The sequence below is a fragment of the Rattus norvegicus genome, chromosome 8 (genome assembly GCF_021556685.1).
Source record: "Rattus norvegicus strain SHRSP/BbbUtx chromosome 8, alternate assembly SHRSP_T2T, whole genome shotgun sequence".
Lineage (NCBI taxonomy): Eukaryota > Metazoa > Chordata > Mammalia > Rodentia > Muridae > Rattus > Rattus norvegicus.
Window position 1 is genome coordinate 27,046,264 of NC_141541.1, and position 17,058 is coordinate 27,063,321.

The following is a 17,058-nucleotide window of genomic DNA, read 5'->3' on the forward strand; positions in this document are numbered from 1 at the left end:
GTTTTTATTTTAACTTATTTTCTAATGTTCTTTTTAAAAGATGCCTATTTGTTTTCTAATGAGAGAGCAGGGAAAGATGTGGATTTGCAAGGGTGGAAGAATCTGGAAGGGGGGAGGGAACCATAATTCAAAAAAATTGTATGACCTCCAATCAGTTTGATCTTAAAAAAGAAAAAAAATTTCAATCACAGTAAAAAAACAAAACAAAACAAAACAAAACAAAACTCCAGTCGGACACAGCAGCTCTGTTCTGTGAACACATTAGTAATAAATTCTTATTCTCACTTATGGGATAGTTTCTAACAGTGCATCCATGTACATTTAGATATGCATGAATAAAGAAAAAACATAAGTTATAAAGGCATCGTATTCAAGAATTTATAAATAAAATTTTATTAAAGGTTGATATTTGTAGTGTATTTTGGTTTTATTTAATTTTGTTTATTTTTTTAATTTAAAAATTCATGACAGGGTTTCTTTGTGTAGTCTTGGTTGTCTTGGAACTAGTTCTATAAGCCAGGCTGGCCTCAAATTACAGATTCCCAGACTCTCGCTCCCAAGCACTGGGGTTCAAAGTGTGTGCCACCACTGCCTGGCATGTGTGTTGGTTTTTGCATGAAATCTCTCCCACAGAACTTGAATTCAAATATGAGCACTGATACAAACTTTGGAAGGTAGTGTCTAGTTAAATTTATATAATCAGGGTGACACATTAGAAGATGTAATAGGTACATGGTCTATTCTTTGGTCCATTTCCCGACATGATGTGCGGAATCTCTTCTATCACAACTACTGCCACCACAGTACTGTTCATATTGCTCTGGCAAAGTAACCATGAACAAAATCCTTTGAAACCACAATCCAACACAATTACTTCAAACTTCATTTGTGTCTGATACTTACAGTGACAGAAAGATAATAAATAGAATAAGTTGCAATATCTATCTATCTATCTATCTATCTATCTATCTATCTATCTATCTATCTATCTATCTGTTACAGTCTATGCATCTCACTTACGTATACTGAACATCCAATCAGAACTACACACATACAAAGGCATGCACCATGCCACTTCCACCTTCCTCCATTATTACATCGTATACAAAGTATACATGTTTCCTGTATTGTCAGGCTGAGTGCTCTGGAGACAAAATTTGAATACATATAATAACATATAGAAAAAAACCATGTCATGAGAAGAAATTCTGTAGGAAGAGATGTTAATTAGCATTGCTGGTTTTGTCTACTATGTTCACTAACTTCTACCAAACTAGTTATGAGAAGAAGAAATGCCCAAAGAAGCAGCTTACTGTCCAGTGGCTGGGAATATCGTTGTGTTTATTTGGTAGCATCATGGAGTTGGGATGCTTCATTTCCATCTCAAACAATTCCACCTGGAAATTAACATGCAACGTACACAGACTGATATATACAGAGTTGCACGGAAGACAATTTTCACTAATCCAAGATCTCAAGAGCATGAATCAGTATGACCGTGAATAGGAGAACTGGCCACGATGCTAAGAGTTCAAAGTCAGTCTGGCCTGCATATGTAGATCTGGTCTCACTGTACAAGGTGTGATTTCACTGACAGTGCTCAAAAAGGCATGATCGATTTTTTGCAACTTCTTCCAGACTGCTTATACTTTTCAAAAATAGGCATGGGTGTTGAAAATCCAGGTGATGTGTAAGAAGTCTCAAACCCAGAAGAACAGGAAATGCATGTGCTTCACAGGCACATGTGACTGAACCACAGTCAACCTCAATTCAGTTTCTAAATCCAAACGTGTTCTCAACCTTCACACTTGATGTCATGCTTGCTAAAGTGTGAGTGCTGCTTTTCTAACCTGTGGACTGATGGGGTTTCTACTGTGTGTGTCTACAGCTCAACACTGAAGTCCTTATACTGACGATGTAGTGTGGCCCCTGTACTCTCTCATATCGCACTCCTGTGCTTTACTGCATTTTTGTTGTGTTTCTGATGTCAGCTGAGTTTCAAGTACTATTTAAAAAGTCGCTGCATTCTCTTATGGTGGGTTTTGGTTCTTTTTTTTTTTTTTTTTTCGGAGCTGGGGACTGAACCCAGGGCCTTGCGCTTCCTAGGTAAGCGCTCTACCACTGAGCTAAATCCCCAGCCCCTTATGGTGGGTTTTATTGCCACTTAACATTTCCTCACTTTTTTCATCACAGAATTTCACTGTAATCCCTAAGCTGGCCCAGAACACACTCTGTTAAAGAGGTTGGCCACAAACTCATACTGATCCCTACAATGCTGCCCCCCTGAGTACCCGTATTAAAGCTGACCACCACCATCTGAGCTTTCCCGTCTTTTGATTTCATGGCTTGCTATGCTGTTGAACATCAGGTGCAAATGAGTCTTGCCAAGGTCACCCACAAGAGTCAGGATGAAAAGCCGTACCTGGCTAAATCATTTGCTGTATACTACTATACCTTAGGAGTTTTCCTGCAGACTGAGACCTGACTTAGGTATTGAAAGTTTCCATGTCATATATATTGAAAAAGTCTGGATAAGATTTCCTGCCCACTGAATGTGCACTTTATGATTTTTATAAAAATGCTCTAGTATTCTTTATATTCAAAGGGAAATTCACCTGTATATACTACATGATGTCACAAAAGATTTGAGCACACAGTTTTCACATTCCCTAAATGTATTGGTCTACACATGGAGATGAGCTAGAGACTTTTCTGACATCAATGGTTTCTTGCATGTGTCTGAATTCTCTGAGATTAAGTCTAACTTCATGGTAAGTTTTTAAGTGTGTTCTCTGATGTCAGTTAAGGACGACTTATTAAATACTACTGTCTCCTATATCTTCAGGGTTTGTCATCTGTATGAATTTTTAGATGTCGAGAGAGATCTGACTTGGTGTAAAAACCTTTCTGGCACTCCATACATGTATACGGTTTCTCACCTGTGTGTGTTCTGTGATGCCGAGTGAGTTCATATTTGCACTGAAAGGCTTTCCCACAGTCTTTACACTCATAAGGCTTCTCCCCTGTGTGCTGTCTTTGATGGACAGTGAGCTGTGAATTGCAGTAGAAGGCTTTTCTGCACTCTTTGCATTCGTAGGGCTTCTCGCCTGTGTGTGTCCTCTGATGCACTGTGAGGTCTGACTTGCGGTAGAAAGCCTTCCTGCACTCCGTACATCCATAGGGCCTCTCGCCTGTATGAGTTCTCAGATGCCGAGTGAGGTCTGACCTGCACTGGAATGCCTTCCTGCATTCCTGACATTGATAAGGCTTCTCCCCCGTATGGGTCCTGTGATGGACAGCAAGCTGTGACTTGCAGTAGAAGGCTTTATTGCACACTTGACATTCATAAGGCTTCTCCCCTGTATGGGTCCTGTGATGGACAGTGAGCTGTGAATTGCAGTAGAAGGCTTTACTGCACACTTTGCATTCGTAGGGCTTCTCGCCTGTGTGAGTCCTCTGATGCACTGTGAGGTCAGAATTGCGGTAGAAAGTCTTCCTGCACTCCTTACATTCATAGGGTTTCTCACCTGTATGAGTTCTCAGATGCACATTGAGCTGGGACCTGCTGTAGAAAGCCTTCTTGCAGTCATTACATTCGTAGGGCTTCTCCCCTGTGTGGGTCCTCTGATGCACAGTGAGGTGAGACTTGCAATAGAAGGATTTCCCACACTCTATACATGCGTGGGGTTTCTCACCTCTCTCGAGCCTCTGACACGGTCTGAAGGTCGACTTAGAATAGAAAGCCCCTCTAAATTTTTTACAGTTGTATGGATTCTCGCATGTGTGGTATCTCTGGTCAGTGCTATACTGTGGCTTCAGATAAAATGCTTCCAAACATACTTCACATTCATAGGACTTTGTCCCTTGATGGATTTCCTCATGAATCTTCAGTTCTGCCTTAAGATAAAAAAATTTGTTACAGTCCTCATATCCATAGGAGCATCCTGTAGACTTTACTGTCTGAGCTTTGCTTGTCGTGATTTCCTAATGAGATTTCAAACAATGACTACATTAAAATATTTCGCTCCACTGTTAAATATAACTTCATTTTCTGAATTTAGTCAAAGAATGTTATCTCCCATACACTGTAAAGAAACTTTGCTTCCTAATCTGCACCTTGACTTGAATAAATGATGCCTCATCAAAGGATTTCCCGAATTTACTGAGCTCATTACAGCTCCCCGGAAATGACAACTTCTGTGTTAAGAGCCCCCCTTTGTAGGTTTTCCTTGATTATAAATAGTTAAAAAGACATGATTAACTGCTGTTAAGGATACTCAGAGACTTGGGCTAACTGAAGGGTTTCAATTACTAGCCTACATCTTACCAGGTTCACCAATGAGAAGTTCATCTTTCCATAGACTAAGTTTCTGAGAAAATATTTCTAAAATAGTTTCCACTCTTTATATTCAACTATGAAATACAATTTTGAGAGACTTGGAGTTAGACAGTTACTTGGTTGATGGACAGTTGGGAGAATGGCTCTAACTAGGTAATAAAGATAGTGAACTTCCAAGATGGCAGCTTCTTTCTCACTCTCTTGATTTGAATAAAGCATGGCAGCTCTAAAGAGAGGCCTGATGGGCTTCTTTGCCTCTAGTATGGCCCCTTGCTGATGGATCTCCAACAAGTTCAATAGTGGATCAGAACATGTTCACACCAAAGCATTGGCTCTATTAGCCATTCTTTGTTTAGACTGAAAAACCTTAAGTTAGGGGAGGGAGATCCCTCAAACACCCTGGAAACCCCTGGACTCTCAATGAGAAGCTGGGCTTCAGGCTTCTGAGTCCCCTCAGCTCTGCAGAGGTATTTCTCCGTGTGCGTTGTGTCTCCTCACCCTAATGATAACGTTTGCTCACTGGTTGATTTGTCTGCTCTGTCTGAGACTTCCTTTGATGCCAATTGTTTTTTTGTTTTGTTTTGTTTTTTTTTTTTTTTTTTTGGTTCTTTTTTTTGGAGCTGGGGACCGAACCCAGGGCCTTGCGCTTGCTAGGCAAGCGCTCTACCACTGAGCTAACTCCCCAACCCCCGTTTTGTTTTTTTGTTTTTTGTTTGTTTTTTTATGCTAATTGTTATACTCATGCTGTTTGCTGTTTCCTAAACTGGAGGAGAAAATGAACCCAGTCAAGAACCCTACATATAGCCACAGTTTATGCCCACATCAATTTTACTTACTTCAACCAGTTCTTCATTTGATGTACGGCTGTTGATTTCAATTTGCCAGAAATGTCTGCTATCATTTTCCTGGATGGTATCAACCAGGCTATTCCCTTTGTCGATACCTGAAAATATTTAAAGATTCAATTTCTATGAATTAGACACAAGCTTTATGAAATTCAAACACAAAAGCAAAAGAGTGCCTTCTTGAATCACGCTTGAACTTTTTTTTTTTTTTTTTTTTTTTTGGTTCTTTTTTTCGGAGCTGGGGACCGAACCCAGGGCCTTGCGCTTCCTAGGTAAGCGCTCTACCACTGAGCTAAATCCCCAGCCCCACGCTTGAACTTTTACGATATCCTCTTAGAACTGTACATGTCCTGGTCTTCAGTGAACTGGAAAGAAACTGTACACGAACACATACTGAGGTGCTGAGTTCTAGCTCTCTGCATTGCTGTGCTGTTGAGACACAGGGCAAGAAAACTCTCGTTTCTACATGTTTCCCTTTCACCCTTCTGCCCGTCCGGTTTCTTTATTATCTGAATGTAGAATGTCTTCCCTTCTTCTACTAGCTATGTATCGGACTTTGGTGCTGCCATAATTCTCTTTCCCAAGTACAACACAGTTATGTTTCCATTAGTGTACTTTCTCTAACAAAGAACAGCAGGATCCTCTCAGGGCTTTGTGGGACTTATTTTTATGAGAAATGTTGCCTGTGGTTGCCTATACGCAAAGGAATTTAGTTACTTTATTTTTTTACATGTCTTCTGTAATAGCTGTTTGAAATTCATGGAGTGCTTCTGTCTGTGCTTGTGAGGTTTGAATAGGAATGGCCCCCACAGGTCATGTGTTTGAATGTTTGGCCCATGGAGAGTGGCACTGTTACATGTGGCCTTGTTGGAAGAAGTGGGGCCGGCCATGAGGTTCACCCAGCATGGCTCACAGTCCCTTGTGTAGCCTGAAGAGCAAGATGTAGAACATTAGCTCCTTTTCTGGCATCATGTCCTCCTGCACACTGACGTATTTCCCATCATGACAAGACTGGTCTAAACTTTGGAATAATAATCCAGTCCTAATTAAATATTTTCTCTTATAAGTGTTTCTGTGGTCATGGTGTCTCTTCATAGTAGTAGAAAACCTAACTAAGACCATGTTTATTGTAGCAATTCATAATGTTCTCTGGTTTTGACTTTGCTACATAGAATAATCTTGATTGGCAGGGTTTGTTTGTTTGTTTGTTTGTTTTTCCCCTTGGGCTTAAAACACCTAAGACTATACATTCTGAAATTCAGTTTCTGTTAAGATATCAAGTATGGGGCTGGAGAGATGGCTGAGCGATTAAAAGCACTAACTGTTCTTCCAGAGATCCTGAGTTCAATTCCCAGCAACCACATGGTGGCTCACAACCATCTGTAGTGAGATCTAATGCCCTCTTCTGGTGTGTCTGAAGACAATGACAGTGTAGTCATAAAATCAATAAATAATTATTTTAAAAAAAGATATTAACTATGATAGTACACATATATCACCTAGCAAAGTAACGATGTATCATAAGAGCAAAGTAATGATATGTCATAATGAGACAAGCAACATAGGGATGCTAATCAGGAGCAGAGGGTGACATATGAAAGGAAAGTATTTTAAGAGTAGATACATTTGTGTGCTTACTAAGTATCATGATAATTGCAAAGATAACCAATAGTCAAAAGGACATTGAGGAGCTAAAGTCAATAAATATCTAACTTAAACCAGACGGTGAGAAAAGGAAGAAAGGAAGCACCACTGTGCCCCGGGTACAGTCACCAAATTATTCCCAAAGAAAAGACACTCTTCAACATCACAAAACTGGTAATTTAATGCAAAGAACTTTGGGACAATGGAATAAACTGATTGTCTGGTCCATGAGACCAACTGTCTCAAGACTGGGCTTAGCCCAGGATGACCAACATCTGATGCCTCTGTTACTATTCTCTCTTGCTTGTAGCATTCACTGACCTGAGAGGTTCCAGACCGAGGTTCCTGCTGTACTCACTGGTCCAAGTCCCTGTTCTAAGTTTAAGATCAACTCAGGTTTGACCATGCAGTGCCCTGTGAAAGAAACATAATGTATAGATTGTGTCCATCTACTGATAATCTACGCTAGAAGGCAACAGTTACACCTTGGGAACTACACGATGGTGAATGACTCAGCAACTGTCTTCTGTCTTTCTCTCCTCCTCCTCCTCCTCCTGCTCCTCCTCACACCTCCTCCTCCTGCTCCTCCTCTACCTCCTCCTTCTCCTCTTCCTTCTACTCCACCTCCACCTCCTTCTCCTCCTCCACCTTCTTCTCCTGCTCCTCTCCACCTGCTCCTCCACCTGCTCCTCCACCTTCTCCTCCTCCTCCACCTCTTCCTCCTCCTCTTCTTCCTCCACCTCTTCCTCCTCCTCTTCCTCCTCCTCTTCCTCCTCCTCCACCTTTCTCTTCTACTTGTTTATTTTGGTGGACTGGAGGCTGCACATGCTCAGAGAATACTCTGACAACTGAGCTGTAACCCCAGCTCTATGTAAATTACAAACTGTTACTACAGTAGGTTTCACTCATGTTTTCTCCATGATTGGAATGTTGTCCACGAGGGGCTTTAACTAATGATTTTAAGAAACTTCGAAAGGGAGACTGGTTGGTGGCACAGTGGGCAAAAGTGTGTGCTATGCAAATGTGAGGACCTGACTTCGAATCCCCAGAATGCATTTAAAGTACTGGCTTTGCTGCACACTTACCTCCTGTAACCCAGTGCTAGGGGTAGGGATGAGAAAATAATGGCAAAGCATTTACTCAGCGAGAGAGTAACTTCTAGACTATCTAAGGACCTCACTTACCTGAAGTCGGGGAAGAAAAAGAGCTCATTAGATCTGGACAGATAGCCCGAATTGACAGTTCTCAAATACGATACAAAGATATGGTCACAAGAAAAAACTAAATATGATTTCCCCAAAATGACCTATCCCCGGACTCTAGACAGAATATTTTTATGATACAAAATGAAAAAGCAATAAAAAAAACACTTCACAAATATATGGTAGCACTTATATTAAGGCAGCCACTCAGAAATACTATGATGGTTTCTAAAATCTGAAACTAGAACTACAATAACACTATCCTGTGGGGGAAGGAGCGTATACTAAAGTCTGATTCCCTAATTGGGTTCTTGATTGTGTCAATCGAGAAGGCAGAAGCCAATTCCTGGGAAAAGGGAAAAGGTGGGGTTTCCTGGCCAGAGAGGAAGAGAAGGGACACAGGGAGGGAGGAGGCTTTCTGGCCAGGCTGTGGACCGTGGAGGATGCTGCGGGCACGTCTTAGGGCAGCCAGAACCAGCAGTTGGCTGAAATAGGTTAGCTGATAAGAGCCTAACTGTTGTGCTACCTGGCTAGTTTTAAAATAATGAAACTGTCTAGTGCTTTCCTTCTGCTCAGCTAAGGTGGGCAGGGGAGAGAGAATACGGGGTGGCTGTGGGCGGCTTGGCAAAGCTAGCTGGGAAGAACGGGCAATTTGGGAGTGAGGCCAACAGCAGAGGTCAGAGCGCTGGCCGAACTCTGGCAGCCACCTGGCAATAGCGTGCTTTTTCAATTACATGCAACTCTATTATAAGCATAATTTAATAAAGGAATGTCGGTGGAGAAATGTGGCAAATGTAAATTCATAACAATAGAATATTCTATCACAGTGACAGCATAAGGGATCAACACCATCTTTTTTTTTTGGTTCTTTTTTTTTTTTTGGTGGATCAACACCATCTTTTTTTTTTTTTAAATTTTTTTTTTATTTATTCATTTATTATATATAAGTACACTGTAGCTGTCTTCAGATACACCAGAAGAGGGCATCAGATCTCTTTACAGATGGTTGTGAGCCACCATGTGGTTGCTGGGAATTGAACTCATGACCTCTGGAAGAGCAGTCGGGTGCTCTTAACCACTGAGCCATCTCTCCAGCCCATCAACACCATCTTATAACGCAGGATGTCCTGGCACAATCACGGCGATGAAATGAGCAAACTCCGCAGATCTCTGGGTCCGTGGATGCTAAGCAGATAGGTAGCACTCTCTGACAAGACTATCCTGAATTTCTCGGCTGAGATTCCAGTCTGGACACAGGTTTGCCCAAGTGTAGGTTGGTAAATCTGTGCATAAAAACTAACGGGGGTTGGGTTTATTGTTTGTTTGTCCAGTGGTTGGCTTTTTGTTTTGTTTTGGAAATCTGAGAGTCATTTACTGAATAAATCCAACAAACCTGGATATCTACCAAGCGTTAATGAAATCTATCTTTGGGCAATAAAACTCTATCCATATTTGGAGTGAACACACTTTTCTTATGTCTCCCTAGGAGTTTTCAATATGCAGATGAAGTATGTCAGGCACAAGATGAAAATCCTCCATGTTTTCATTATACTGGCAAACAAAACGTGGCCTCAAACAGTAAAAACAATACTTAGTACCGTGAGGGAACGATACAGGGATGGAGGGGTGGAAAAGGGAAGGGGAGTGTTTCTTGGAATATTAGGAGGGGAGGATGTTCTATAACATGTGTTCTGCATTTCTACAGCAAGCATAAGGATGCCGCCCACTGAGGATTTCAAAACAGCATCCGAGAGATTTTTGATGCTCCCAGTACAAACAAGTGCTCCCAGAGCTCACACTCTATCGGTTAACATCAATCTGATCATTATACACTACATGCGTGACAAGGCCACACTGTTCTTCAAAAATTGCCATGTCAATTAAAATGTATACTATCAAATCAGTATTAAAAGTAAGCAACACCTCTACGGTTGGTACCACTGAGATTTACACAGGAGTCGGACTCACCCAGGAACACTAGGCTCCTGTAGTTCTCCAGCATCACGTCCCTGTACAGGGTCCTCTGGGCAGCATTCAGGTCCTGCCACTCCTCCCAGGTGAAGTCCACAGCTACGTCCTCGAAAGACACCAACACCTGGAATGACACATTTGTCCCCAATCCTTAGGAACAGAAACTGGGAGTGCACTGTTTTATGTGTATCTATGTCCTATCAGTGCCATATTAAAAATGTAGCTTGTTTTGGATCCTGTATCACATAGAAAAATCAACACACAAATCTTATCTATGTGTTACGATTCCAAAAAATATGATTAGAAGTTTTCCAAGGGATTACAACAGAAACAAAAGTCCACAGATGAATACATATATGTGCATGGCTTGTAGAATTATGAACAAAGATATATATAGATATATATGTATATGTGTGTATATATACACACACACCCACACACACACACACACATAATCATGAAAAATGACATTAAATCTATAAAGTACAGACAAAACGATGAAAAGGCAGAGGTTGGGGGCTGTTGTGGTTTGCCCTGGAGTTATCTGCATTTTAATGCTAATTCCACTGCCCCAAGGACAGCTGCCCAGTCACTACTCAGGACTCAGGTGACTTCACCAGAACCTTCTCCCCATTGAATTTATAAAATACAAGTGAGGGGCAGGTACAGGATAGAAGGAGGTCTGTCATTGGATGAGAAGGAAGGATGGGCAGGAGAGAAGTTTAAGGAAGAGGAGGAGACTGGAACGGAAAGGAAAAGAGACAGGAGGGAGAGAGAGAGAAGCTGTGGCAGGACAACAATGGAGGCAGATGTTAAGATTCCGCTGTGTAATTACAGGTTGTTATTAATGTTCTTAAGGGATGGATGGTACTGGGCTTTGTATGTTTAGGTGGGCAATTATCTTATCAACTGGGCCAAAGGTTATTGTGTTGTGTGTTCTTTCATGTGACGGTTTGAGTGTAGGAAAGTGTGCGGCAGCTGGAGACAATGGGCCACCGCGGAGTTGGGATGTGTTTCTGCCAAGATATCCAGCAGATGCCTTGGGGCACTAAGGTGCCAGACCTAGTGGGGACAAAAGACAATTATACTTTTTTCATTTTTTGTATTTTTACAACAACAGGGGGCTGCCGCACCCGTGTAGCACGCTACTGTGATACGGGGCATGTAGAGAGGGACAGGCCCCTGAGCTTGATTCTAGGAGCCTGGTGAGGAAGAAGCACAGTGTGAAAGATTGTCACGCTGAGGCTTCCTCGGTATGTGATAACTAAACGTCAACTCTGAATCAATGTGGGGGTCCAGGGTGTCTGTGGCAGTGCTCACCCATGCTGCAAAGGTGACTCTGGCGTAGCTGTTGTGAGAGCACACGCATCCCCTTCCCAACATGGTCCCATCAGAGCACTCAACTCCAGGAAACACGATGGCCCGAAATGCCTTGGCCCACAGGTATGTCTTAAAACTGCAGGGTTTTTACTGCAAATGTATTTCCCTCTCTCTCAGAGATGTGATGAGGAAAAGAAAGCATTTTCCATAGCCTTCATTTAAGCATCAAAGTAATGTATATTGACATTGTATTGTTAGAAGCATAGGCTTGTTCATTTCTGAGTATGCAACCGTGCTTTCACATCTAATGTTAAATTATATGCACAACAAAGAATTATTTTAAAATAACTTCTTTTTTATTTCTCATCAGTATAAATGCTTGAGTCATCTGTATCATAGACAAATATCTTAGATGAGTAGTGGTCATGCATGGAAAATGACTTAAATGCCCTAATAGGAAAGGATTGATTTTTCCTTTATGTACACAAACAATACATATCTTGCATAGCCCAGGTCCTCCTGAAAAGTGTACACAGATTGGATTGACAGACTTCTATATTCTGTATAATTTACAGAATAACCATATAAAAATGATTTATAATTATATAGTACAGTGGGCCAATGTACTACCTAATTATAAAATGATTGCAAACCACCTAATGTCACCCTGCGGAGTCAAGGACGGGCTACCCAAACTGCTGTGCCACTCAGATGAGTCTACATGAGTCAGGAGCACAGGCCAAACCTGGGCATTCTGTCCATGTAATGAGAGCTTCCCCTGGCTCCCTCCCAGGAGATCAGGGTAGAAGTTAAAACGTACTGAATTGTCCCTGGAAGGAACGGCCAGCATCGCTTGCTCACTACTTGTCTAATAGTTAGGGTCACTATTGCTGCAATGAAACACCATGACCAAAAAGCAAGCAGGGGAGGAATGGGTTTATTTGGCTTCAGATTTCTACATTGCTGTTCATCACCAAAGGAAGTCAGGAAAGGAACTCACACAGGGCAGGATCCTGGAGCCAGGAGCTGATGCAGAGGCCATGGAAGGGTGCTGCTTACTGGCTTGTTCTCCATGGCTTGTTCGGTATGCTTCCTTACTGAACCCAGGTTATCAGCTCCCAGATGGCACAATGGGCAGGGTACTCGTCCATGGATCACTTACTAAGAGACTGCCTTACAGCTGGATCTCATGGAGTCATTTCCTCAACTGAGGCTCCTTCCTCTCTGATGACTCTAGCTTGTGTCAAGTTGACACAAAACCAGTACACTGCTGATGCCAATACTCAAGCTTTTATATGGCTTGTCCAAAGGAGTGAACAGGGCAGAGTGAGGGGAGAGCTCCAGTAGCCTGATGCATCTCAGCCCTTCCTCAGCCTATGCCCTTCCTAGTCTGCAGAGTGCATCAGCTTCAACAAAGCCTACTGAGGGAATACAGATTAAATCCCCAAGCCCTGGAGGAAAGGGGCCTGGGTGCATGCCAGTCTCCATGGAGCTCAGACGAGGAAATGATTTGGGAGGATCATGTGAGCACTTCCATGGTCTCCAGTCCCTAGCAGTATGACAGAAGAGGAGAAACAAAACAGATCACTGCGATTTCTTTGGTGGCTCAGTTGTGTGGGTCTGATCCATTTGGAGTGGGCAGATATGGGTCTCATTTACTTCTTCTATATGTAGACATCCAGCTTTGCCCAGCAACATTTGTTGAAGATGCTGTGTTTTACCCAAGTATGTTTTGGGCATCTTTGTCAGATCGGAGACGCCTGTAATCACATATAGTCGTGTTTAGACCTGCTTTGTTTTACTGACCTATATGTCTGTCTTCACACCAGTGCCACGGCTCTCTAAGATTGCTGTGGGGATTTCTGACTGAGATTCTGCAGAAGCTGTGGCTTCTAGTAGGAGGGCCATCCTCATACCTTTAATTCTACTAACCCATGAGCACGAGCACGGGGGTGTGGGGGTGTTTCCATTTTCTTTGGTCTGCTTCAATGTCTTTGAAAAATTTTTTAAAGATTTCATGGTGAAGACTTATTTCATGGCTTAGGATTATTCCGTGTGTGTGTGTGTGTGTGTGTGTGTGTGTGTGTGTGTATGTGAGAGAGAGAGAGAGAGAGAGAGAGAGAGAGAGAGAGAGAGAGAGAGACAGACATTTGTAAGTGGGAGTGTTGCTCTTATCTCTTTCTCAACCTCTCTCTGTGGTTGATACGTAGAGCAGCTACTGGTTTTTTTTTTTTTAATATTTATTTATTTATTATGTATACATCATACAGCTTTCTGTCTGCATGTGTGCCTGCAGGCCAGAAGATGACCCCAGATCTCATTATAGATGGTTGTGAGCCACCATGTGGTTGCTGGGAATTGAACTCAGGTCCTCTGGAAGAGCAGTCAGTGCTCTTAACCACTGAGCCATCTCTCCAGCGCCCGCAGCTACTGGTTTTAAGTTGGATTTTAATCCTGCCACTTTTCTGAAAGTGTAGAACTCTGTAAAACTTTGTAGAATTATTGGCGTCTCCTATGTAGTATATCATATCATCTGCAAATAAGGATAATTCGACTGTTTTCCTCATTTGCTTCCCGTTAATTTCATGCTCTTGCTCTCTCACAATCCATGTAGAATGCAGTTGGCTGTAGGTTTGTTGTAGTTTATGTTGGGGTACAGCCCTCCTAGCCCCACTCTTTTATCATGAAGGAAATGAAGGAAGGCATGCTGGGTATTGCCAAAGGCCTTTCTGCATCTACTGAGATGACCGTTTCACGCTTGCATATGCCTTTGTAAGTTACCTTCAAGCGGAGGGAGGGAGGGAGAGAGAGGGAGAGAGGGAGGCGGGGAAGGAGAGAGAGAGAGAGAGAGAGAGAGAGAGAGAGAGACAGACAGACAGACAGACAGACAGACAGACAGACAGGTATTGGCATGCTTTATCTAGCAAAACTACTTCCACCTCCACTGGAGACCAAGTGTTTGAAAGCGTAAGCTGATGAGGGTTTTTCTCATTCAAACCACCACAGCATCCATCTGGACCTGGATATTTGTGAGTCTTGTAGATTTTTAGTCTTTCAATCTCCTTACTTTTAGGGATTTGTTTGGGTTTCATATCTTCTCTTTAACTTTAGTGGTTCAGACAAATCGAGGGACTCATCCATTCTTTAAGCTTTAGGTTTGTAAAGTATCCCCTTACAATATTCTGAATTTCTTTTCTGTCTGTTTTAATGTTTCCCCATTTATTTCTGATTTGATCACTTGGGTCCTGTTTCATTTGGTTAACTGGGCAAAGGGTCTATCAATCTTGTTAACCTTCTCAAAGACTCAGCTCTTAGATTTGTCAATTATTTGTATTGTTTTCATTACCTATACTTCACTAAATTCTTCTCTGATTTTATATTGTTTTTGCTCATCTATTAGATTTGGTTTGTTATTCTTTTTCCAAATTCTTGAATTGTATCATTAAATAACTTATTTGTGCTCACTCTTTTTATGTGGTTTTTGTTTGTTTGTTTGTTTTACTAGAATTTATTACATCAAGATATAGAGACAAGCTAGTGTCTCGGAAACAAGTTGTGTTTTCTGTGGAGAGTTAGAGCTGAAGAAGTGCCACTACCCTGTCCCCTGGAGCACAGAGGGTGGTGAGTCCCAGATGCCACTGCCCTGGTCCCCTGGAGCACAGAGGGTGGTGAGTCCCAGATGCCACTGCCCTGGTCCCCTGGAGCACAGAGGGTGGTGAGTCCCAGATGCCACTGCCCTGGTCCCCTGGAGCACAGAGGGTGGTGAGTCCCAGATGCCACTGCCCTGGTCCCCTGGAGCACAGAGGGTGGTGAGTCCCAGATGCCACTGCCCTGGTCCCCTGGAGCACAGAGGATGGTGGGTGAGTCCCAGCTGCCACTGCCCTGGTCCCCTGGAGCACAGAGGGTGGTGAATGACACCAAACTTTTTATCCTGCTGGACTTCAGTTCTGCTTTGATCTGCCTGTGACTGTGCCCTGACTCTTCTCTCTTGGAATAAGGAAGTATTTAACTTATTATTTCTTTCACAGAAGCCAATAGTGAAGTACTCTGAATGTTTAGAGAAGCTTTGGATGTTTTAAACGAACTGGAATTTTAAGGCGTGTGAATTTATAAAGACTCTGAAACTTTAAAAATTCAGAATGTTTTATATTGTCATATTAATAGAACATCTTGGTGACAAGAAAGGAAAGGTTTTAGGTTAACAGTGACATGTTTATGTATCAGGTTGATGGGGGTAAATTGCTCTCCCTAGCTGTACATCAACAAGACACAGCTAGGAGTCATTTTTAAAGAGGGAACCTCAATTGAGAAATTCTGCAACAAGATTTGTCTGTGAACGAGACTGTGATTCATTTTCCTGACTGATAATCGATGGAAGAGAGCCCATTATTGTTGGTGGTGACACTGCTGGGGCTGGTAGTCTTGGGTGGCATGAGAAGGCAGGCTGAGCAAGCTGGTAAACAGTATTCCTCCACAGCATGTATGTATGTCCTGCCTCAAGGTTCCTTCTTAAAAGTCCCTTCCCTGGTTTCCCCTCAAGATGCATTGCCATGGGGCAGGGAAGCTGAAATTAACCCTTTCTTCTCCAAGTTGCTGTTGGTCATGGTGTTTTATCACAGCAACAGAAACCCTAAGACAGATACTTCCAAGGCTAGCCTGGCACTCAGGCTGTATGACCAAGGCTAGGTCTAAGGATTGCGGATGGCACAGGCAGGAGAAGTTCCCAGGATTGACCAGGCTGGGATGGCCCACAAATACATTCTCTAAGCTAGACCTGAAGCTGAATCTATGTTCACAATTGTACTGGCTGGTTTTGTGTGTAAACTTGACACAAGCTGGAGTTATCACAGAGAAAGCTGAGTCTCAGTTGAGGAAATGCCTTTGAGACCCAGCTGTAAGGCGTTTTCTCAACTAGTGGTCAAGGTGGGAGGACCCAGCCCATTGTGGGTGGTGCTATCCCTGGGCTGGTGGTCCTGGGTTCTATAAGAGAGCAAGTTGAACAAGCCAGGGGAAGCAAACCAGTAAGTAGTATCCCTCAATGGCCTCTGCATCAGCTCCTGCTTCCTGACCTGCTTGAGTTCCAGTCCTAACTTCCTTTGGTGATGAACAGCACCGTGGACGTGTAAGCTGAGTAAACCCTTTCCTCCCCAACTTGCTTCTTGGTCATGATGTTTGTGCAGGAATAGAAACCCTGACTAAGATACCAAGTCATTGTCACTCACATGGTATCTTCTCTGTAAAGTTAGAGATGTTTTTTCTAATTAAGTTTTAAAACATTCTTATTCTTTGACAATTTCGTAGATATGTTACAATGTGTTTTATCTATCCAGCCAGCTCACCCTTCCACTCCCATTGAACACTACTCCATCACAACTTCATGGCCTTCCTCATTTTTAAAAACAATCCCATATGTGCATGGTGCTGGTGGTGGTGGGGAAATCCAGGGGAGCATGGGGCCGTACCACTGGACCCACCCCAGAAGAAAATTGGCTTTCCAAATTTCTTTATTCATGAAACCTTGATATAAATTATAGCCGTTTTGTAATGTAACTAAGACAGTCACAGAAGTCTCAGGCCTGTGCTCCTTACTAGGGATTCGCCACAGACTCACCATTTCCAGGTTCCAGGACACCCAGCGTCCTCACTGTGGTTCTCAAGGTAGCAGCATGTCACTGGGAAACAACATGGCATTAGTGCCTCTTGATCAAGATGATCCTGGTGAGAGATCACACAATGG

At 42.6% G+C, this 17,058-nt stretch overlaps 1 protein-coding gene across 17 annotated transcripts in view; it reads right to left on the reverse strand.

The window, feature by feature from the left end:
• Nucleotides 1-369: 369 nt before the first annotated feature.
• Zfp717 (zinc finger protein 717) overlaps nt 370-17,058 on the reverse strand; it is a 35,788-nt gene continuing 19,099 nt past the window's right edge. For 16 of the 17 annotated variants that reach the window (NM_001433399.1, NM_001433400.1, NM_001433402.1 and 13 more), the window contains 5 exon segments: nt 370-3,897; nt 5,176-5,282; nt 7,150-7,242; nt 9,999-10,125; nt 16,933-17,036. In NM_001433399.1, coding sequence (NP_001420328.1) covers nt 2,842-3,897; nt 5,176-5,282; nt 7,150-7,242; nt 9,999-10,125; nt 16,933-16,935 — 1,386 coding nt within the window. In that variant the 5' untranslated portion in view covers nt 16,936-17,036 and the 3' untranslated portion in view covers nt 370-2,841. 17 annotated transcript variants of the gene reach the window in all.